Source organism: Daphnia pulex, chromosome 5 (genome assembly GCF_021134715.1).
Source record: "Daphnia pulex isolate KAP4 chromosome 5, ASM2113471v1".
In the NCBI taxonomy this organism is placed as follows: domain Eukaryota; kingdom Metazoa; phylum Arthropoda; class Branchiopoda; order Diplostraca; family Daphniidae; genus Daphnia; species Daphnia pulex.
The window spans coordinates 6,352,018-6,376,219 of NC_060021.1; the positions used below are offsets into that span (position 1 = coordinate 6,352,018).

General features: G+C 42.3%; 3 protein-coding genes across 11 annotated transcripts in view; 1 reads left to right on the forward strand and 2 right to left on the reverse strand.

The window, feature by feature from the left end:
* LOC124193406 (NAD(+) hydrolase sarm1-like) overlaps positions 1-16,887 on the reverse strand; it is a 30,957-nt gene extending 14,070 nt beyond the window's left edge. For 3 of the 9 annotated variants that reach the window (XM_046587196.1, XM_046587192.1, XM_046587200.1), the window contains exons 1-2: positions 16,514-16,887; positions 13,402-13,792 (exon numbers count right to left, since the gene is read on the reverse strand). In XM_046587196.1, the coding sequence (XP_046443152.1) occupies positions 13,402-13,623 (222 nt within the window). In that variant the 5' untranslated portion in view covers positions 13,624-13,792; positions 16,514-16,887. Of the gene's footprint in view, positions 1-54; positions 459-6,656; positions 8,113-11,033; positions 11,273-13,401; positions 13,793-14,748; positions 14,952-16,513 lie in introns of those variants that run through there. The other 6 variants (XM_046587197.1, XM_046587201.1, XM_046587193.1 and 3 more) reach the window with 5 other exon arrangements.
* Positions 16,888-17,844: 957 nt separating this feature from the next.
* Positions 17,845-21,887, reverse strand: LOC124193408 (LIM domain kinase 1-like). Its single transcript, XM_046587206.1, has 10 exons — positions 21,734-21,887; positions 21,239-21,341; positions 21,031-21,145; positions 20,844-20,977; positions 20,564-20,773; positions 20,336-20,468; positions 19,695-20,273; positions 19,107-19,631; positions 18,771-19,032; positions 17,845-18,698 (listed from the first exon to the last, which is right to left on the reverse strand). The coding sequence occupies exons 1-10, from the start codon at positions 21,750-21,752 to the stop codon at positions 18,517-18,519; spliced, it is 2,262 nt and encodes a 753-aa protein (XP_046443162.1). The 5' UTR covers positions 21,753-21,887; the 3' UTR covers positions 17,845-18,516.
* A 732-nt stretch (positions 21,888-22,619) lies between these two features.
* On the forward strand, positions 22,620-24,199 carry LOC124193409 (GTPase Era, mitochondrial-like). Its single transcript, XM_046587207.1, has 4 exons — positions 22,620-23,149; positions 23,226-23,700; positions 23,761-23,941; positions 24,003-24,199. Exons 1-4 carry the CDS (start codon positions 22,725-22,727, stop codon positions 24,170-24,172), a joined length of 1,251 nt encoding a protein of 416 aa, XP_046443163.1. The 5' UTR covers positions 22,620-22,724; the 3' UTR covers positions 24,173-24,199.
* Positions 24,200-24,202: the final 3 nt, after the last annotated feature.

Here is a 24,202-nt window from a genome sequence, read left to right on the forward strand (position 1 = left end):
ACAATAAAAACCAGCAAATGATTCAATGTCAATTTCTTTTCTTTTCTTTTTTACCTTTCGAACTGGAAACATTCGGCGTGAATACATGTCGAAAAAAGGAAAATCCCGAATTGAGACTCGTATTGTAGCACAAATGTCAACAAGTCAAGGGGTCTGCTGGCACGAACAACTGTACACGACTCGATTTTTTATTTTTATCAAAGTGAAGAGGAGAGAGAAAAACAAAAAAAGCGCCGGCGTGAATTCACGCGTCTCTAAAGTGCACAACAATCGGCGTTAGTGTCTGCCGGCGTGAACGACAGGCGAGAAACTGGCGATTTGAGAAGACTGAGGGCACCGGTGGGGGGTCGAAACGCGTTTTCAGAAGACGCCCAGAAGTTTCCTGCATGGCTATTGCTGTTTGCTGCTGCTGCTGCTGCCCACCAGTTTTCGTGAGCGGGATAACTGAAGGTGTGACTCTCGCTTCTCTCCCACCTCTTTCTCTCCCTCTCTCTAGCTGTGTGTGTCTATACTCTCGTTTCTTCCACTTATCTCTTCTCCCGGTCCCGTCTTATCGCATCCGAGTCGTACGGCGACGATAAAAAGAAGAAAAGAAATAAAGAAAAGGGCAACTTTTTTTTGTCGCAAGGACGTGCGTGACTTAGCGTGACGGCCCAAAGGACAAAATCAAATAATAATAATCAAAAAAGAAAAAAAAACAAATCGGGATTCCCCATGACGAATGATTGAAAGCGGATGAACGATTTGGGCCGACACCAATTGGTGGTTCGATTTTGTTTGTTTCTTTTTTTCTATTGACGTGATGTAAGAGCGGCGTAACGTGAGTAGGGCGCAAAGCGGTACCAGGCGGTGGATTCAAATCGAATTCCCCCCCCCCCCCCAACCCGGATGTCGATCGTTTCTAGTCCACAATTTTAAATTTAAAAAAAAAAGGCGTTTACTCTTTAAACGTCGAAATAAATTCTTGTTTGTTTCTTTTGAAATAATTTATCATCTGTATCATTTTCCAATGGTATATCTGATCATTCCTGTATGCAGTATGCAAATCATCTTGAATCGAATTGAAATCATTTGACAAGCGGGAAAGTGTCGGCCCTAGATGGCGTTGCGTGTTATCAGAGATTCCAATTGCGTTTGGTGGTATGTATCCTTGAGTCGGGCGACGTAATATCTCGAATTGCCTTGCGAGCTGTGCGACACGATTGAACTAAACGAGCGAGCGAGGGGAAGGTCGTTCGGCCCAACGGGGAAAGGTGGCGACAACAGGTGACTACTGTCCACCATTGCCCAACGCGCATTTGTTATTGGGTTGTTGGCGTGACGCAACGGCAGCAGCCGCACATCAACGCATTCGCTCATTTCCATTCCAACTTCCACCCGCCAGTCGTCCGTCTCTCTCGACAGACAGCGCAGACAAAATGTCCGACCAAAAAAAAAATTCTTTCGTTTCCTCCTCCCCCCTCCCACCAGTTCACCGTCCGTCCGACATTGAACGCAAACAACAAGAGGAGAGGAGAGTTAAGAAAAACAATAACACAAGAGGAGCAACAACCGGGAGCAGCCCGGCTCAACCCGAAGCTAAAAATGGCAGAGTCGTGAAACGATTGCAAGACAAACATCGCGGCCGAGGTCGTGACGGCCAATTGAATTTCATCGGCGTGACTGATGATGAATCAGATCAAACAAATCACATCGTCCAGACTCCAGACACCACCATCACCATCACTATTGGGATTGAGAAAAATAAGTACATTTCCTCCTCCTTCTCCTATAGCTATATTGCTGCCCAGCTCTTTTTTGACAACGTCTTTAGCCAAGTGGAAATGATCCATCACTTCGCCTAGATTTCTCTCTCACTTGGCTCCATTTTTGATTGATCGTCTTTAATTCCAGCGTCGTCTCTTTTTTTTAAAATGGCACCGGTTCACAACCGTTTAGAAGCCATCCATCTTCCGCATCCAATCCATCCGACTGATAATCGAACAATGTATTTGTAATCATTTCAATTCACCAGAAGAAGAAAAAAACAAATTCCCCCGGCGCTATATAGACGTATAGACTTTGGTTTAGCGGTCGGATGTGCGGGTTACAAACTTTTGTGTATGACGTGTATAAATAGACGTTGGTTGCGGTCTGATTTCATATTCCCCTTTAAATATTAACGCACACCACGACATACATTTAACTTGCGAATTCGGAGAATTATGCGTAAAAAAGTAGGGGGGTTTTTACCCCCTCTCGACTCTCGTCGTTTTTTCCCGTTTCGTTCAAAACAAATCGGATGTGGTTTGGCCCAGTGACTCAAAAATACGGGCACACTGGCAATCGTCTATTTCGGAACCGGTGGTGCACATGACCTCGCACTTCGTTTTCCCAGTGTCGTTAGATGATGGCAAAGGAGCTGCGAAAACAAACGAGAAATTCCTACCGAGAAAACGGACCTTGCGAACGGTTTTTTCATTTTTTTTTTTTTTTTTTTTTTTTTTTCTGAAAACGAGCGTGAAAAATAGAATCGTTGGCCGGCGGCGGCCAAAGTCGCGTTCTTCAAAGTCAACAAACACGAAGAGAAAAAAAAAAGCGCAAAAGTTAATTTTTTTTTCCATCTTCATGTCAATTTTTTTTTGTGATGTTTTGAAATTCCCGCGCAACGATGCGACTCATCAGTTACTCTCGTCTTACATGTCACGTCGTGCGTGTGATGGGTATCCGGTTCTGCCGGAATTACGTCCACGCACTTTGCGCTTATCTCCTTTTATCTATGCGAGTCATTTGACACTGCGCCAAATGTTTTTTTTCATTCCTTTGCTGCTCTAATTGATCGAACCAATCGGGTTCGACATTTCCTTCTCCCCCCCCCCCCCCCACCCGCCACATTTGAAATTTAAATGACGGACAAAATGGTGGAGTCACTCGGCAACAGCGCGTCTGTATAACCTTGAGGGCTTGTCTGGGAACTCGACTGTTTCGTTCATATGTTAATCAAAAAAATTCACGAAATACAGACACGTCTGAATCAGGTTTAAATGCCATTCGAATAAATGCGTCCAGATTTCGTGCGGAACCAAAACGTCGGCGGTTCAATTTCGGACTACATTTTCCCGCACATTTCGCACGGGTTCTAACAGCAGCCAGTCTAAAAGCTGTGTGATGTAATCCGAGGAAATGTGCGCGTAATAAAAGTCATATAACCAACTCTGGGATCAATTGAAACAAACTTTCGAATATTCAAATTCTAACACGTTTTTTCTTCTGAAATCAAATCAAAATAAAGAAAGAAAAACGGTTGGGAATTGGGTACGTGACTTTTGTGTCCCGAGAAGAGTCCTTGCCTTTTATTTCCCGAGAGTCCAACCTACACCTCCGCCAACGGTCAAGTCCTTCAGTTTCGATTTTGATAAACGAAAAAAGGGCACAGAAAACGGTTGGGTTTATTTTGTTGGGGGTTTATGCTAATGAGGAAAACTGGTCGCGGATGTCTCATCGCACGTTCTTTCACCGTCGCCGAGCTCGGTGGCGTAACAGAAATTGAAATCCACCGGTAGAAGAAGGTGGAAAAGGAAAATAAAATATACGATCCGAGGCCTTGTAGGGCCGTCAGAGCGTCCGGCCATCCCGACCAACACAAAAAACGGCGCGTCTGAACGACGCCGGTCTTGCGCAACCGACGCCAGTCAACCCGAAAAATCTCTCGGTCGGAAAAGAAGAAGAAAAAACAAAGTGCATAAACAGCCGAATAAAAAATTTGTGGATCATCGGCGGAAACCGCACGTTTGCGCCGGCCCCCCAACATCTACATATAAGGTTAAACGCGTGATCGGGAAAAAGAGAAAACGACGCCAAAAGTTTTTTTCCCTGCATGAGTAACACGGGTGTGGATGTTTTTGTTAACGGAGGGGAATTCTCTCTTTAAAAAAAAAACGGCCCGGCTGTTGTTGGCTCGGCTAAATTGGTGGTCGACGCCCTTTTTTTTATTATTCCTTTTTAACTTGTTTCTCTAATCTGTCAAAATTTTTGCCTACAAGGAAATGAGAAAACACAAATTTCCAATTTCGTTTCTACGTGTGTCGGGGGGGCCCAAGAAAAATTGGGCAGACACGCAATGCCCGGCAGAGAATAGAGCGATTCGTTTACAACTTCTTCGGTCGATGAATCAAAAAAACGTTTCCTCGTTTTGATTTGTCTTCCCTCTTTAAATATGCAAATGAAACCCCCTTTTTTATTCTTCTTCTTTTTCTTCTTTAATAAATCAAGAGGAAATAAATTGAAAGGAGTTGTCGTTCCTCATCGCCATGACGTTCGCTTGGAAAACTCAATCAACATTTCGCTGGCCGCTATATTGGCCATCACGCAGGAGGTAAAAATTCTTTAGCCATTTTTCATCATCATTTCCGACGGAAATTTCAGCGCACACACACCGAAAAGGTGGCGACGGCGGATTTGTGACTAATAATATAGGAGATGCGGATGGACCCCATTTTCTGTTGATTTTATTCCTCCCAGAAAATAAAATGTCTGGAATGTGTTATTTCTCCGAACGGTTCCCCTAGTGCAGACAAATTTAACACAAATTGACGACTCATGCAGGAGAAACTGCTGGGGAAAAAAAAGAATTTTAAAAATTTCGCAATATTCGCGGAAATTCTTTTTTTTTTGTTTCTTTTCTCCTTTTTTCCCACAAATGGAATGTCTAATAAACTCCAGTGGAGGTCCACCAGTGGGAGATAATAATGCAGGCGGTAGCGACCTTGAACACGTGAGTGTACGCTGCTGCTGCTGCTGGTACTTGCTGGGCTGTCCACTTCCAAGAAATCCAATCATTGTATTTATTTTGCATCTCCTTAAGAAGCCGAGGATTTATTTTCGGCATTTCCACACACACACACACACGGAATGGATCGATTACGTCGCTACATATTGGCCATGATGTCTTGTCGGCAAGGATTGAAGACTTTATCAACGCGCTCGTTTGAATTGATCTTATGCAACAAGGGGGGAAAAAAAGATACAGATATGTGACTTGCAAATGATAAGCTCATGTGTTTACCGAGTTCAGCACACTCTGTTTATAGATTGGCAAGTTCTGTTTCTTTTTTTTTCTTCTTTTTTCGCCATTTTTATTGCGCACTTTATTCGACTCTTATCGCGAATGGCTCCTATTTTTCTCAAATAATTTAGAGTGGCTGTTAAATTGTTTCTTTTTTTAATCTTGAGATATGTTCAACAGTAAATTTTTTTTCCTTCTTGTATGTTCATCATCGCCATATGTTTGATGTATTTATTTTTTATTTCTTCCCCTTTCCATTGACTCACTCGACACACAAAAAGAGAGAAATACAGGAGGAGGAATTCATTTGAAATGATTTCCAAAAAAGAAAAAAAGAAACACGTCGTGGACACCTGTCAACGGTTGAGCTGTCGACCGGTGCGGCAGGTATTTATCATTATTTATCCATTCATGTTATCTTTATTTCTTTCTCTCCTTTATTAATCAAGCCAATCCCATACAAGGTGGGATTTCTTTTTAAAAATATTTATTCATTTCTTTTGAAGGGGAAAAAAATTTATTTAATTTTTTAGAAATAAAAAAAGATGATTTTTATTTTTTTATTTTTCAAGTAATAAATAAATAAATAAATTTATCAAAAAAGGAAATCGGTCGGCATCTAGCGTGATGTTACAACTAACGCCCTGGTGTGTGTGTGTGTGTGTGTGTGAGCGCTCCTGCCGCTTTATTTATTCTTGATCAAAATTATTATCACAGTCACACGACCGTGGCAAATGTTTCAAGAACGAAGTGAGGAGGAAAGAAAAAAGAGTCAAAGAAAGTTGAGGAGGAACTCCTAGTGGCAATTCTGTAACTATATAGTATCAGGTGTTGCATTTAAAATCAAATCAATTCATTCACGCTCCTGCACGCTCCTAATGAAGCTATCTGACATCTGATTTCCAATTTTTTTTCCCCGCCCTCGACGACAACAACAACAACAACAACAGTAGTGCCGTAATGAAATGTGAACGCAATATCGGATCGATCGGGATAAAAAAAAAAGAAAAATAAATTTCGGGAGTTGACATTTTCAAGGAGGAAGAAAAAATTGATTGCCTCCTTGTATTGCCGGGCAGTGTGTTGCTTGCTCGGTGGCTCGTGAGTCTTGTCTTTTTTAGGGAATGTGATGGGGACAGTGTCTAGTCGTGATAATGAGCAAATCTCTTTCTATATCCTCGATAGAGTCTGCGTCTCAATTCTCTCTTCCACCGTCTGTTGTGATGAGATACGACACACACACACAACTCCGAACCAATTTCGAAACGAAAATACGCCCAAATGTTGTTGTCTTTCCGTGTTGACAATTTGGGCTGGTCCCCCAGCAAAAAGTAGCCAACACCCATTTCAGAATGTCAAACAAGTCCCCCCATAACAGAGAAGAAAAAAACCCAAAAAAGAATAATAAGTCTTGTGTCCTGTGCTCATAAAATGTTTCCCAGAAGACTGGCGGAAAAAATAAAAAAAGATATCGACGCTATTATTATTGAATTACAGACGACAAAGTGAAAAACAAAACAAAAAGAAAGTCTTCCTTATTTAGTAGCTATTGAAAAAAAAAGATGGACGTTTCTTTTGTTGGCAGAAGAAAAAAAGAAAGAAAAACGCTCACCCTTCGCCGGAAGGCTCCACGACGTTCGGATCTGACTGGAACGGGCGGTCCAGGCCATTCGGGCTGTTGGTTTTGGTGATGGCCAGCAGTCATTTCGGCCGAAGTCGAACCACCGTTTCGTTCCACCACCGATTGACTGCGCTGATAGAATTTCGGCACTACATGGCCGGCCCTGTTACCCGAAGAATGCTGATGATGGAATTGATCCATCTTCTTTCTTTTCTTTTCTATGAAAAAAAAAAACCTTTTCTTCTTTTTTTTTTCCCAACGGAAAATTCGTGCGGGACACAACAACAACAACCACAAAAAAAAACGTTTTGGCAAAAAAGTTGCGGGGCCTTCACCAAGGGCGAAACATTTCCTATTCGTCCTTGAAGAGTTGAGCTTTTGTAAAACTCCTTTATACCTTCTTCTTCTTCTATTCTATACGAGTCGGGTGGAGAAAGAGCGGACCAACTTTGTTTGAGCCACGACGCAGCACCGCAGTCAGCGCACTGACGGCCAAGAATCGACACTGGCACGCACAAAAGAATCGCTTACACACGTCCGCACAAAATTAACCAAAACATCCAGCGGGAGTAGCAGCAGCAGCAGCAGCAGCGGGCCGTGTGTGTGCCGTACCCAAAAAAAGAAGTTTTCCAACCTCCCCCTGGACAGCAGAGAGTCGAACGAAATAAGAAGTTCGACACCCAACCAACACACACACACACAAACTGAGAGAGAGAGAGAGAGGACGCGCAAGTTTATATTTGGCGGGTTTCGAGGTTGTGGTCGTCTCTATGTGTGTGTATGTGAGTGTGCAGCAAGAAAAGACGTAATAACAAGAACGGAGAGGCAAAAATTCCAGTCACTTGGCTACCAATCAAAAGAGAGGCCCACCACACACTCACCACACTGGGGGGACGACGATTGGCACTATAGGCAAAAACACAGGAGGAGAGTTAATGTGAGCACATCATTTGCCCGCGCAACTCAATTGATTTACTCAACGACATTTTGAATGGGAGCCGGGGCCGTACGCAAAATAAGTTGTTTAATAAAAAAAAGAGACTCGGAACTAATAGCTGCCCATTTCTCTCTCTTCTCGTCCGTTTGGGAATGATTGAAGCGCCCGTGTTTGTTCTCACTTCCCCACTGAAATTCCTCCGCAAGGTCCTTCGTCTTTTTAGAGAAGAGAAAGAAAGAGAAAAAGAAAAGAAACGAGGCGCTAACTGGTTGCCGAGGGAATTCAACGGGGGGGACACACAAAAGACGTTGAATCAACCAGAGTCTGAATAGTGAATGAACAAGGAGGGATTTCCAAATAATAAAAAACGGGAGGGAGACGAAGAAAATGGGCAAGAGCTCGACAACGTCGTGACTGACCGGTCGGCACCACCTGAGTCAACTGAGCTCCGGCCGCAGAGAGAACCATTCACGCTCAACCGCTGTTGCCTGTCTACAGTTCCAACAGACACACACACACAAGTCGGTGAAGAAGAAAACAACAAAAAAGAAGATAGAAGAGAGGGGGGGGGGGAATGTGTCTAGAAAAGCTGCCAGATGGGTCCAGACTCCACACACACACACACACACACCACTCGAACGGGATAAAAAAACCACCGAAAAGAACTTTTTTTTTCTCTTACACGCAGAGAGAGAACGGGCTGCTGCTGCTGGAACGGTGCCAGCCTTTTTGAGCAGTTTAGCGCGGTTGCCGTGGCAACGAACGTGTGCCACGTCTCACGAGGAAATCGGGAGGGAAAAGATTTTTCGTTTTTCTTTCCTGACTTCCTCGGTAAAATTATTCTTTTTTTATGACGGGGTCAGTTTGAATTTTTATTGGACACCAAAAAGACAAACACACAGAGAAGGAGAGGGCGGCGGAGTTAGACACCCAAGATCTGGGTCGGTTGGCTCTTTTTTTCGCCGTACGTGCTCTCGCTCTTATCTCGCATATATTGGCAATGGCATACGATTGGAAACTGAGATAATTTACGACACTCAAACGAGCTGAAGAAGAAGAAGAAGAAGGAAAATTATGATTATTTATTTGCCAGCTGATGCGCGCGTGAAAGAGAAAGAGGCGCTGAACATTTTCTAGTCGGAAAGCAACTCGACAGAGGGCGTTGTCTCAATAACGCCCGCGATTACACATTCAAAAAAGGAGCCAACTAACCAACAAAAAAAATCTCAAATGAAATTTTTTCACGAAAAATTAAAAAAATAAAACTAAACAAAACGAAAAATCTGTCGACTCTATTTTTCAAAAAAATTCTCTCTCTCTCAGAGACTTGTTTTGTTTCTTCCCCTCAACACACACACTAATGGATCCCGTGGCTGTTGCGTTGCGCCTTTCCTTCAATTTATTTAAATTTTCATTTTATTTTTTTTTATTTTTTTATTTTCTTTCACTTGGGTGGAGTGCACACACGAAAAAATATTCCCAGACAACGCAAGAAAATGGCCACCACCTCGACGAGTTTTTTTTTCTTTTTTCTTGTGTCGGGATTCCTTTTTAAATATTGCGCCGATGAATCACCTTAGGGCTTTCTCTCTCTCTCTCTCTGGTGTGTCTCCTGTTCACTCTTTTTAAACATTTCTCCTAACCCCAAAAACGGTCGAGGAAAACCCTGAATCAGCCGGATCCTCCTTCTCCCGCTGCCGCTGTTCAAAGACCTGCATTACAAATCTCCTTCCAAAAAGCAACTCCTATCGGCAAAAGGTCACGAAGGGGCCGGGACCAGTCCGTCTAGAAGTTTCTCTTCTCAATGTCTCAGCCATTCGATCGTGTTAGAGCAGCAGCTCCCTCAAATAAGGCGATCCATCATTAAGTTGTAAGGGGTTTGAATCAGATTTGAATGCAGTTAACGACCCTTTGAACTTGTGTCTTCAATCGGATTCTCTTTTTCTGTCCGACAAACAAATCTTCAAATGTACTGTGATTGATTTGGCCGGCGCTGGGATTCATGGACATGTCGACCGATTCCGATTGACGTCGGCCCGTTTTTATCGGCACGACTCGTCGTCGGCTGATTCGCCACTTTTTTCTTTACATCCCTTCCCTTCCCTCCCCCGATTTTATACATAATAATGAGCTACGGCGATATGGCGGAGGGAATCATCTTTGGACTTTCCAACGTTCCGGTTCGTTGATAATGTGCGTGGATGATGATAAGGACCTCGTATAATATTTTCCATCCATCCAGCTCAGCTATAGTTGAGAGCTATTTGCATGTAATGCACACACACACACACACACACAACACACTCGGCTCTGTAATGATTTCCCTATGGCACCTCATCAGCGCCGCAGGCCTCAAAACATATCAGCCCACGATTGTTTGAAAAGAAACGATGTGTTGCCCCACACACACAACCAAGTACACGTACACACAAAGTTCGATGGAAGAAACCGAAAAAATCGTGATCGACCGGCGATGGGAAAAAAAGAACCGCACCTTTCGGGACTTCCGACGATGATTCACGCGCAGATATGCACATACAACTATCGAATCATCCAAGTCATTAACTTGCGGCGACGCCATTATTCAACAAAAAAAAAAAAAAGAAAGAAGAAGGAGAACTCGTTATTCATTGCCAATTAAACATTGTCGAAAGAACGGATTGGATGGATAAATTTCTTCTCCCCGGGAGCGCCGGAACCCCATTTCGTATTCCGTTTTCTTTTTTTCTTATTATTTATTTAACGAGCGAATTGAAAATAGAAAGGGAAAGTCCCGCGCGTGCGGTGATAAATCACCACCAGTTTTCGGACATTTAGTGACCACAAAAAAAGAAGTTTGTGATTGTCAGGACGCCACTAATCGACGCAAGCGACAAGAAAAATCACATCAACAAGAATTTTAAGAGCCCTGCTATAAAAATCAGGTCAAGGCTCTAAAAAAATAAGAAAGAAAAATGGTTTTTGATTATTTCTGAACAAGAAGAACACGCCGGTCATTAATTATATTATCCGAGGCGTTACGTCTAATCCCCCTCCCTCCCTCCCTGCACGCTTGTCAAAGAAAATGAATCTACCTTCCTAAATAGTTGGCTGCGAGCAGCGCCGAGTCAGCTCTCCAGCAGCTTCGCGGGACTCACGCGTGTGTAGAGTAATGAAAGGGTTCTTGATTTCGTTTCTTTTTTTCTTTTTTTTCCTTCTACACCTTCCATTATCAACGCCATTTGGCGTCGAGGCCCTCGGGAGTGCGTACATCGCTGTTGAGGGTAAAACCACGAAACGAATGGAGAAGGGATTCAAACGCATTTCTCATTTCAAACATTTTTTTCCCAAGGACTGAGGGGGGGGGATTATCTTCAATAAATTGCGTCAGATGCGTTGCGATAGATTTTACTTTTTACTTTTTGTTTTGTTTTGTTTGTTAAATGTTTTACCTTGACTTGTTGTTGTTGTCCGATGTTGGCGGGACTGGGTGGTTGCGGTGAAGGGCGATTCGCCGGGCGCGGTAAAGGGGCGCAGCACACAGTGCCCATATCGAGCGCTAGATGGCGTCCGTTGTTGGCCCCACCGAAATTTTCAATTTTCAATTGCCACCAACAAGTCAAACAACAAAACTCAAAATCAAAACAAAAGCCCGCGCCCCTTTTCTCTGCCAAATACTTCCGACGACGGGAGGAAAAAAACAACAACGAAAATTGCTTGGGGTTGTTGTTGTGTTGTCGACTGTTTCTGTGGTGCCACCGGATAATAATTCTGTTGGACGGCTATCAACATTCAACAGTGACTACGCACACACACACACGAACGGGGAGCGCGCGTGACATGCACCTTTTACGGGACGTCGAGGCCAAGGACAGCCAGCAGAGAGACACACACACACACACACACACTGCACCAGTGAAAAAGATACGCAACAACAGTCCGGTCAGTAACAACCTTTTGGCAGTTTCTCTTAAAACTTTTTTTTTTTTCGCCGTGAGGAATTATAAAAAAACCTGTGCTCCACCTTTACAAAAAAAAATAAAACACCTGATTGAATCGAAACGCCAGAAGAGTTTCAGGTGCGAGCTAACACGGTGATTAGTTTAGTTAACGCTAGCCGACCAGTTCATAGTCGGCAGATAAATTACAGACACACAACAACAATAGATCGTTCGCAGATGTTGTCCCTCCCCAATTATTCACTGGGCTATTTTTTTGTTGTTGTTGTTGTTCCAGGCGAAATATAGATTTTGGCACCGCACAATCAATCCTTTGGTATGAGGTTTTTTTTTAAATAAAAAAATAACCGAACTGGCGGGACTCACGAAACGAAACACAAACGGACGGACGGAGAGAGAATGAATGAATGAACGCCGGCGACAGGTTTGTTTTGGAAATGTTTGACTTGGTTGTTGTTGTTGTCGTCGTCGTTTCGCCTGGGCATTGTCGTCGTCCACTGTTGCGTCTATCGTCACGTGAGCAACTGCTGCCAGCCGACTAAACAAGCAGCAAAGAAACGGCTCTCCTTTTGCCTAGTTTTCACCACCACCACCGACGACGCCGCCGCCGCCACACCAGCAGAGATCGGCCCGTCACGCGGCCAACGTGAATGAAAAAAGAAGAAGAAAATTCCTTTTCGTTTTTTGATTTCCCTTTGGCTTGTCTCTTCTTCTTCTTTTTCGCCAGTTGAAAAGGCAACACGACCCACGCGTCTTATAGGCAAACAAAGATGGGCGAGAGCTCCTATAACTGGTAAGGAGCCAAGCCCCTCCGAGTGAAAAGAGCGACGACCAGCGGAAAACATTTAAGAGACGCAGTGGGGGGAAAAAAGTGCTGGTGTGTGCCATCTTGTACCACCGACGGAACAACATTTGAATAATCCTTTAAGGAAAGAAAAACTCTTCTTCTTCTTCTTATTCGGTTGGACGCTACGACTTTTTGGAGGCCGATGTTTTTAACACACGACGGCGACCAGAGTTGTTGGGACGATTCCCGAATATTTATGACATTCACCTGGGCTGCGCGATGGATCTGGCTGCATGTTTTTATACGACAGGGCAACCAAAAACCAAAAGGGAAGAAACATAATAAAAAGACAAGGAACTGACTGACACACTTTTCTTCTCTTTTCTCTTTGTTTTCTTTTGGCGTCATTTTTCTTCCTCCCCCATTCGTTCAATCGCTTCGTTAAATCAACCGAAATTTGTGCCTTTTGCGTGAAAAGAAGAAGAAGAATCTGCCCTTCATTGCCTTTTGTTCTGGGCCAAATTGAGAAAGACAAAACAGCGGCCGATAACAAGAAAAAATGTTCAAAAAGGGTCGCATCCGGTTGAGACCACCTGTTGCACGTGCAACAAGTTTTATTCGGCGGTCTGTTTCAATATACGCCGTGTGCTAAACGATAAAAGAAGAAAAAAGAAAGAAAAGAAAAGAAAAAAAGAGCGACGTGAAGCAGATCATTATGCAAATGGGACACGACGGATACACCGGGAATTCCTTTCACGGCGGGTCACGTCGATGTCGTGCTGACCGAGGCAACAACAACAACACAACAACTTAAAAAAAAAAATAAAAACCCGAAATAGAAAATTCGAGTTTCCGGTTCCGGGTCGAATCGTCATTGTTTCGATTTCACCTTTGAACGTTACGTAATCGCCGGAATAAGTTGACAAAAGAATAAAGGAGGGAATAAAATGAAAAAAACAAGACAGGCGGAATTGATTGAATGAAACGAGGTGCGGCAACCATTTGAACTTTGATCTGTCTCCCCACCAAAAAAAAAGTTGGTTGATGAAATCAAATGGAGAGGATGAAACTCACGTTTTTGTTGGTTGGATGCGGCTGGTGGTGGCGGACGGGAGTGGTTGTTGCGGTGCGGTTGATTAGTGGGCAGTTGCCACCTCCCCTTCCTTTGTGATGGCGCATGACGTGCTTGATGTAGCCGTTGACGTGCTCGGCTGAAGTCGCTCCGACGACGATGTTGTTGCTGCTGGCCAGTTGGCCGCCGTTCCGCTGCAGGTGTCGCTTGCTACACTCGCACATCTCTCTTCAACTGCTTGTCATTCACTCGCCACCGAAGAAAAATGCAAAGAGCAGCACAGGAATTTGCTGCTCATAATCAAAACGAGTTCTTTCTCTACCAACAATCTATCTTGTCTGTTTGCTGGGACGACAGCCGGCTCCCACTTCCGGCCGGCCCACCGCCTCCCACCTACAAAAGAGTGAAAAGAAAAAAAACATTCAGGAAACATCAGAATTTATGTCAGTGCATTTTGTTTTTTTAAATTAAAAGTTCAACTCTTCTTTTTGACGCAGTTGCTGTTTAGCCAAATAACGAACCGACTAGATAGAAAAGATGCTCATTAAAGAAATGGCAGCAGCTTTACAAAAATGGAAAAATTTGGGAAATTATTTTCAAGGTTGGCAAGGGGAACCAATCAGACGAGGTCGTGCGAAATAGAAAAAAGCTATTTTATTTTAGTTTGACATTCCGGCTGGTACTCAATAATAATGACTATACTTTTTAACAGTGTATCCAGTATACACACTCTACTACTGCGTCAGATAATTGCCACCACCACGCCATTTTGTTCTCCTTTATGTGTCTCGCTGAGGGATAAATATATATCTCTAGACAGTCTTCGAGCTCTTTAACGACGTATTATGTCCAGATTTCTCACAGGACGTTCCAACATTGGCGTGATTACGTGTGGCCGTGAAATTCTTTTCTTTGCTTTTTCTTTTTTAGATTGGTCCCCGCCAGCTGTAAAATTAGTCTCAGATCCGGTTGACATTATTAGCCAATCGTCCAATTACCATAACAATAATTTTGGTAACAAAAATTCCCCCCATAGCTGGAGATGGATGGTAAAAAAAAGTTATTCGTATTCCAAGGTTCAACCCAGAAGCAAGTTTTGCATCATGCTGGCAATAAAAACTAAACCAGTCTTTTTTTTTTTTTGTTATCTCTGACCATACAAACACACAGATTCAAAAGCAAACAGGCCAAGAGATCTGGAACTTTCTTCTGGTTTTCTCTTACACACGAGGTTCTATGGAGTGTAACATCCTGACAATATTTACCATAACAAAAACATCAAATAACTCCAGACAGTAACATGAGACAGACATGAGTACTGAATTATGAGACTCAAAATGGCCACTTACTTGAGAGTAATTTCCTAGTATGGCCATGACGAACTTCTCGAGACACAACACACATGTCCCCTTCTCAAAATACAATCACGAGTGACTAATTACTACCTGAGTATTTTTTAACGACTTGAGCTGTAAAAAAAAACAACAGGAAAAATGAAACAAAACGAGGGAAATGAAAATAAAGAACAGCATGGTTCACTTGAAATTGTTCACTTTCTAACTCGAGCCATTTCTCGTGCAACGTTGTCATTGCACAACGTTGCAACTATTTTTATTCAAATTAAAATTTTTCCGTCAGAGAAATAATAATGAAAATTTGTCAGATTACTCAGATAAGCCAAAGAATAATGCAATAAAATAGCCAAAGGCTAGTTTTAAAATAATAAAAAAACAAAACCTTTTTCACTTGACCCGAAAACCAAACTTCATGGCTGCTGCTGTTGAAACGTAGTCGTGAATATCAGACGATGGATCTGACGTGAAGTCAACCGTGTTGATGCCAATTTCTCTTAACGAGATAACGAAAGATTTCTGCCACTAGCGATTACAATCTAAGTCGACTGATACAACAGCATTTCATATCGTTGAACTGAAAATTTCATCGTCTAATATTCGTGACGGGGTTGGCATCGAACCGGATGCCGAGGAATGCACGTGCGTCAAATTATGACATTTGAATCTCTTTACAACTTTTGCTGGGTTGTTAGACTCTCGGCAAGGGAGGGAGCCGTAGGGACATGTTTAATAACTCTCGGTCGTGACAAGAGCGTAACACAACATAGGGATAGTTGTAATAACCCGCCGAAAAAAACCAAATTTGAATTTCAGAATAGGAAGGAAAAAAGAACGACCACCAACCAGGTCGATTATATGTTTCACGAAACAACTGACAGCGGAAATTCCCTCTCTTTTAAGAAACTAAACAAAAACGTGAACAACAGTGGAAACACACACACACTGCGGACGGGAGCAATACGTAGAGAAATCACGAATCAATTTGGCTTGACGGGGAGGCGGGAAAAAAGCTCTACGCGGCCGACATGTCGTTCAAACTAAAGATACGAGAGAATCATATAATCACGTTTCGTTCGTTCATTTTTTTTTCCTCGTTCATTTCGGCAATAAGACGCCGAAATGAACGAAGGGAATATTCGGGCAATCAAAAGTTGGCACGCCAGGGCTGCCAAATTCACGAACGCTCTATCATCTCACATAATGACTGGCGACCTTGGTGTGTATGCGCACAGAGAGCTCTTCTCATCATTTCGTTCTCGAGTTCAATAGCTGTATGGCTATTATTGCACTGGCGCTCTATTATCACGGAAGAGAATCTCTCAACCCAGGAGAATGAACTTTGGAAAATTGAGCAGCAAGAATGAAACAACAACGCCAACCACCAGCTGATCAACAAAGCGTGAGTAATCCACAGCCACGGAGCGCGCTGGCCATCTACGGAACCATTTCTCCCGTATTTAATCGTAAAAGTAGCCTAGTTTGTAATTCAAACCGCCTTGAGGCGTTAATAATCACCAGCACCGCCAATGATTCATATACACATGCAAGGGGGCCAGCCAGACTATGTCAATTTCGCGTTCAATGCTATCATAAATTATCAGCGATTCATTTGTGATCGTCTCGGGTAACACGGACGACCTTTCGCAGTAACCTCTGCGAGCTATGCGTGAATGTTTTTCGATAGCGAATAATATAAACGCCAGCACACCAATCTACGGTTACTAAAGTATCGAATAGAGTGTTGTCTCTCTTACTATACCTTATTAAATACGGTGTGAGAGTGTCTTCTTGTTGTTGGATATTCCTCCAAAGTGGACGCACGACGATCGAAGATAAAACCGCACGTGCTGCTCGCTCCCGATTGGCCGCCGACACGCACCCCGCGCGTTGAGACGTAGAAGAAAACAAAACAAAACAACCAGACACTTTACTATATCCTTTTTGGAGAAGAAGATGATGAAGAGGAAAAAGAAGAAGAGAAGAGAAGAAGAAGGGACGAGGCACGATCACTGGCTTCCTCTCGAGACCGAGTCAGCTTGGCAACTGAATGAAACAGCCCGCCCTCTTTAAGAAAAGGAAACTATAAGAGAGAGAGAGCCCAGCAAAGCGGCGGCTGCTGCCGGCCTCAAACGAGCTATAGTAGTATAATCCTTTCCCAGCAGCAGCTCACCAGCCCAAAGCGGACCACAAAACACAGAAAAAATAGTCGTTGTGAATTTGAGTTTTGTTGTTATCGTGTAGATTTTTCCCCCATGCGACTATACTACTACTGCTGCTGCAACCATTTTACGGTATTCTCTCGCGGCGCCGGTCAAACAATACATAACTTGTTGCCTTCGAAATCTTTTTTTTTTTTTTTGGCCAGGCAGAAAATCTATAAAACTACTATACACACTCACTCCAGCGGGGTACTAAAAAAGATGAAAGAAAAATATCAGTCGAAGAGTTATATATATATGTATAGATGTGTGTGTGTATTCTCTCTTTCGTGAATACGACCTTCGGCCATATAACGCGGTTCTACCTTGACTGATTTTTCCTTTTTTTTTATTCTTATCCTGCGAAATGTTGCGTGTTTTCCCCTGGAAAGTTATTAAAAGGCGTGCAACACACACACAAGAATGAATCGTTCGGCATCGTTTAAAGAAAAGCCCGTATATAAAGACTATAGACTCGAGTGAATAATGTTGTGTTTTGGATTTCACGATAGTGCACCGTCCGGTCGGTCCGATGTGTGTCCCTCCCGCGGGCGCCTCAGCGTCTCGAGGGAAGAGGATCATCACATTACACATATCAGAAACCCTCTCAAAAATGCATATCCGACAAATAACACGAGATAAAAAGGAATGAAAAAAGGGAGGAAAAAGAAGAAGAGCCCTTCACAAGGATATAACCAACAAGACACACACACACACACAGCACTCGAAAGAAGAAACGCCTCGGGCAGAAGCAATCACGAATTTTTTTTTTGCGCGCGCGCGTTCGACCTCCAAAAACAGCTGTAGATGATCATCAACAACCGACACGTTCACCATTCGATTTCTCTCGTCGATCGTAAAAATTGGGAATAATAATCAAACAAACGAAAAAAAAGGAAAACGAGTCGGAATTCTCCGTTTGTAGTTTTTGTTTTTAAGATTCTGTTAGTGCGTGGCACCATTACAACTCACACGTTTTGTTTTTTATACAATCCAAATAGATTTTATGTAACATTTTGGTAACAAAGTTAAGGTAACTTTTTTGTCAAACGATAACATTTTGGTCGGAATATACACGTAGCATCCAGAGAGAATGAATAAACCATGTAGTAAAAATCGATCAAATCCCCTATGACATTCCATTTACAAACAAGAAAGAGAGAGAGAAAGAGAGAGAAACAAAAAAGGATTAGAAATTCTTGCCCTTCCTCAGACGGCTGGAACGAAATGGATTTGATGGATGGTCGGCTTTGTAAACGGGGTAGAATAATACAAACAGGTGTTTCTTCTGGAAAAGGGAAAAGCAAAAGGAATACACGAAAAGGAAACAAAATAGGAAATTAATCCTGGACAAACAAATGGCTCCGTGAAAATAAAGAGCTGGACATTTGAAATAATGGGATGATTAGCATCGGATTTGGTGGTATCCGGTCTGACCCAACATCCACCAGTCGCAAAAATCAAATCGGCAGGTAAAAATTTGTAATCAAAATGATTTTAGTGGAAATATTAAATTGGCTTTAGGCTGTTTTCGCGTTATTTGATGCCACTGTCGATTGAATCGTCAAAGATGAGTGACGTCAACTGTACAGTAACTGGGTGAAGAGGGAGGACTTTCCAATGTCAGATCGTGAGTCGCTTCCGAAATTGTGCGCAAAGGCGAAATGGGCGTCATGGGTGTGGAACGGATTTCAGGCGAAACGCCTTCCGTCGGAGTCGTCGATTCCGACGAACTGGAACTCCGACCTGAGAACAGGAATTTTTCAAAAATAAGAAATCAAAGCAACAAAAATAATTTTAACGAAATGAGCTAGGTACCGGTATAGGTGTAAATGTCGATCAAAAGATCCTGCGGAAGGGTGGCCCCGACAGCCAAATGAAGCGTCAAACTTTCCAGCCAGACCTCAATGACTTCGCAGGGGGGCCGCTTGTCCGGATTGAGATCGCAGCAAAGGAATGCGATACGGTAGAAAGGCTCGGGGCAATTGAGACAAAACTTTTCGCGGAAGGCAGTCTGATTGAGACCAAAGTCACCTGATCGCGGCAAATAATCCGGATCCGCTTCGACCCGACCGATAATCTAAATCACAAAAAGCGAAACATTAATAATTGTCTTGTCGGATGAAATAAACAACAGGTTGGATTTCATCATACCTCGCACAGAACAATTCCGAAACTAAAAATGTCAACTTTCTCGTCGTATTTTTTCCCCGTCAACATTTCCGGTGCCATCCAGTACGGATTTCCCACGACAGTGTATCGCTTCTTCCGCTCGTATTTCTTTGGTCGACGGCCGCTAGGCGACGTTGAGCTATCACGGCATCTCAACAATCCACGGCCGTTTGGGGCAATGGTCCGCGATGGGCTGTCGGCTCGCATAATACGCGCCAAACCAAAATCGGCCACCACCACCGAACGATCTTCCCTCACTAGGCAGTTGTTGGAGTTAAGGTCGCGATGGATAATGCTTTTAGAGTGAAGGTACGCCATTCCGGCAGCGATATCTTTGGCGAACGAGACGCGTTGCTCCCACGGCAGCGGCTCGTTTGAATCGTGCAATAATCCTTTTAAAGTGCCACCGGCGATAAATTCCGTCACCAAATTGAGACGCTTGTCTTTGTAAAGAATTCCGATAAAACGCAGGACATTATTATGACTGAGCGTCCGCATCACTGCCACCTATATGGAAAATGTACAAATTTGAAATTGCACTAACGAAAAACATCAAAAGGGTTTTAATACCTCTTTGATGAAATTGTTTTGAGCTTCTTCATCGACTCGGTAGAGTTCTTTCAACACGTAAACTTGATTAGTTTCTCGATGAGTCACTCGGAAAACACGGCCAAAGAATCCCGAGCCGATGAGCTCACCCAAGACAAGGTCTGAAGCCCGGAATATTTTCTGTGAATGAATACTCTTCCGGCTAAGCGGTTGGACACGAAACGACTGGGTCCTCGACAATTCACATTCATCATCGCGATCATCATCACGATCTCCAGGGTTATTGAGTCGACTATAGTTGAAATGGTTCAAATTGATGGGCACATCGGGATCCGTCGAAGAAGTGTCTAGCAGTCTGGGCATGGAAGACGATCGCTCTTTGGTTCCCCTTGTATTTCGCAATCGCTGTCTGGTGCGACCCACGGCGGCTAACTTAAACATCCGTTCGGCTCGTTCTTTGTCGCGCGATATCTTGTCTCTTGGGAATGTGGCGGCCAATTTTTGTGATAAGATATCTGCGCACCCACGTAAAACATTTAGAGGCGGAGCGCTCTGAGGTCTTGATCGTGAAATTGTTTCCGGCTCATGTTCTATTGTCAACTGTCACAGTTAAAAGGTTTAGAAGATAGGAAAATAAATATTTGAAGGGTAAATTGAAGTACCTGTAGTGTGGATTCAGGCGAACGAAGCAGACTTTCAATTTTCTCTAGCGACTGGTCTTTAACTGGCATACCATTCACTTCGAGCAAACGATCGCCAATGTGCAGTGACATTAGATCGCTGCTCGTGTCTAACCTACGCAATGAGGTTAAAAATTTTTATTACTTCATATTCTTTTGAAAAGAATTTTAATTCACGTCGGATGTGGTCTAGCACCCGTCTCAACTTACTCAGATATCCGCAAACCGCGGTAAACATCGGAAAGTGTGGGGATTTTGCTTGTTACGTCATCTTGCAGGGCTAGTTTAATGTGATGGCGCTGGCCTTCTGGTATAGGACCCAAAGCCAAAAGCTGGATCGAGTGAGGTTTCCTAACTATACTGGGACCACCCGTCACTTTTTGACTAAGTGGCTGCATTTGCCTTTTGTAGCAAGACCCACTTAGGAAATAAAAATAACAAAGAAAATAAAAAATATGATGCATATGCAGAATAAGTTTGTGTTTCATACCAATAAAGTTTCGATCGCTCTACAAAAGCGTACGAATCGCCATCTCCAATAAAACAACGACAGGAACTACACTGAAAGCACTCTGGGTGAAATTTGTGGTCACCAGCAACCATGACAGGACCACCAGTTATCAACTAAACAATGACAGATAAGGTTATTGCTCCTGAACCCAAAAAATAGCAATTACCTGAGAACACTGTTGGCACGACTGTCCATATTTTGCCCAATAGTGCATTTGGCAGAATAAAATATCACCTTTCTCAAAGTACCAATCTGAGAGGGTTTCATCACACACAGAGCACCTACATTTGATAACAAATTGAGAATTAAGTATCTTGACAGATGCAAAGGGATTAAATAGCTGAAATTTTAACAGCTGTAAGACAAACATATACCTGAAACAGTCACTGTGCCACTCTTTATTTAGAGCTTCAATGTACTCATTATCATGGATATGATTAAGGCAGGCAGAGCAAACATTTTGTTTAGTCACATCGTCTATCAGAGAAAAACAAAACAAATCAAGTTAATTTAATAAAACAACACTCACACGATTATAAAACAATCTATAGTTCTACAGTCAAATCATGCATTCAACACATTTATCATATTTATTACTGTCTTAAGCTGTATTTCTAATCCAAATACTGATAAAGCATGAATCACGACAGCGTGCAAACAAAATTTACTGAATCAATGACACCTCCCTTAGTCCCTATCTTTACAAAAAACATATTTCACAATTATCATATTTGTTTTGGATTCAAATATGATAAAATTTGGGAAACTACTAAATTGCATCTCTACTTTTTAGATAAATCCATCAAAGATTAAGAGTCATCTTAAATAATACCGAGTGTTTCGAAACAGAAAACAGATTGATAACAAACCTCTAGTTTCCATGTTCATGAAGGAATCTCCATTCTCTAATGTAACATCTGTCGTGAATTCCAAATGTAACTCTCGGGATTCGGATTTGTGGGGAGATATAGTGCGGGAAATGGATGCGGATAGTTAATCACCCAATGGCCTTCGTCGGAACCCTATGATCCCATCCCTTGTTGCGCGCGCGAGTTTTTCTCTAGGACCGACCCGCTTTGAATGTTTTTAAATCTGTTTTATTCTATTTATTTAACTTGGAGAAGTATTTTGGACACGGAACATGGTTGACCACTAGTTACTCAAGAAGTCCAGATAACAGAAGGCAGACATTCAGATGAAGCATACAGTTATCTTAAATTATTCAGTATGATTAGCCGGCCTGTAAGGAGGAATTGCGTAATGTAACTGAATTATTTTGCTGGGGATTCCCATTTTTAGGGTGACAGTGCTGTTCAGGCGATGGAAATAGTAATGACAATAGAGTGACTTGATTAAATTCAAATTAAGATGTGCACTCATCGCGCTAATCATTATCATAATCACCTTTCGCGCATTTCAACAGTGTTCTAATTTAACAACTGCTATTTATTCTTATCAATTACGATATATCAACTTGCATGTTAGTTAGAAAAAGCGTATAAAAATTGTTGTTTGATTTCTAAGCTCTCCCTATCACTCTGAGAGGACAGCGCCATCTTATCGAATGGTGGACATTATGGACAACTTAGTTTGAGATAGAAGCATAGAACTTTCCGGAAAATCTAGAAGGTTATTTTATTTTTATATGTTCTACTTTTATGAGTATTTTAAATTAATGAGCACATTTTTCCCTATTAAAAAATAACAGAGTAGGTAGCGCAGTGTAGCCGACTCCCAAGTCCCAGTTCCAGTCGACTCAAGTTTCGAATTCCGTAAATTATAATTCCGCATTCACTTTCCCGTAAATTATACAGCCAAAGCCCAAAACATCAGCCAATCAGCTGTCATTGAAGTCGTCTGATGCACGTGGGTATAAATTGTGGTACAAAAATGTTGTGCCATTCACTAACACATCAATCAAAATGGTTTCGTGTGAATTCATCTTTAAGAGTGTTAACATTGAGATACTTTTCCCAAGAATCTCCATCACCGGGATTTCGTTCACCGTCACAGCGTATTCCGTCTACGCCGGCTATACAAAGTGAATTGGTTAGAACCCCATCTGAATATGTGAAAGGTTCCCGCGTATTGCAAGTTGCAATTCTTGGCATACCGAATGCCGGTAAAAGTACTCTAGTCAATCAACTTTCTGGATGGCAGACATGCTCAGTTTCCAAAAAAGTTCACACAACCAAAAAGATGTCGAAAACTGTGTTAATCAGAGATGAAACTCAAATTGTTTTCCTCGACACTCCAGGGCTGGTTCTACCTGCTGAAGCCAAACAGTAGGATATATTATTGTTAAATAACAATTATTCTTAAAATATTTGTATAATTAACATTAGAACATTTCCTTTTCAGGTTTAATCTTGATAAATCCTTTGTAATTGATCCTGAAGTTGCACTATCTAAAGCAAATTTACTTTTGGTCTTGCATGACATCAGTAACAAATGGACAAGAGGAAGTTTGAGTTCAAAAATCCTTAGACTTCTCCATCTCTATCCCGACAAAGAATCGGTTTTAGTATTGAATAAAATTGATTTATTAAAGGAAAAGCGCCTCCTTCTAGACTACACTAACAAATTGACGGAAGGCATAGTTGGTGGTAAATCAATAGCATCAAATACTGATCCACGAAAACGAAGAATGAGTCGGCAAAACAGTGACATGTCCACTGTCAATGAAAGCAACACAGAGTTATCGGAACCCACCAATTCACGAAGTATGTCAGAGAAGGAAGTGGCAAAAAGGATCGAAGGAAAGATGGGTTGGCCCAACTTTTCTCGTGTGTTTATGATATCTGCCATTGACGGAGACGGAGTTTCGGACATAGTGGTTCGTAATTATCGGTAGATTAAAATTTTAATTTTTTATACCCAAATTTCTTTCTCAAAGGAACATCTGTATGGAGCTGCTAAGCCAGGTCGGTGGATGTACAATTCTTCGGTAGTAACGGATCAAAACCCTCATGAAATGGCAATTGCCATAATAAGAGGTAAACTACTAGATATTCTGGATAAAGAATTGCCATATTCGATTAATACATCTGTTCGATACTGGGAAGAAGATTTATCAGGTAAATAAAAATAAAACTATTATAGAGGATTAGTTGTGGTACATTTTCATATACGGCATAGGTACCTTGAACATCGTGATGGCTTTAGATTGTCAGAAAAAATTCACTGCTAAAGTAGTTGTCGGCACTGGTGGTCGCACTGTAATTCAGCTCGCTAGAGAAGCAGAACAAGATTTGAGAAACATGTTCCGTCAAGAAGTTCGTCTTAAAATCGTTGTAGAACCGGCGTAAAGAAAAGTAATAAAAGAATGTATGTAATTC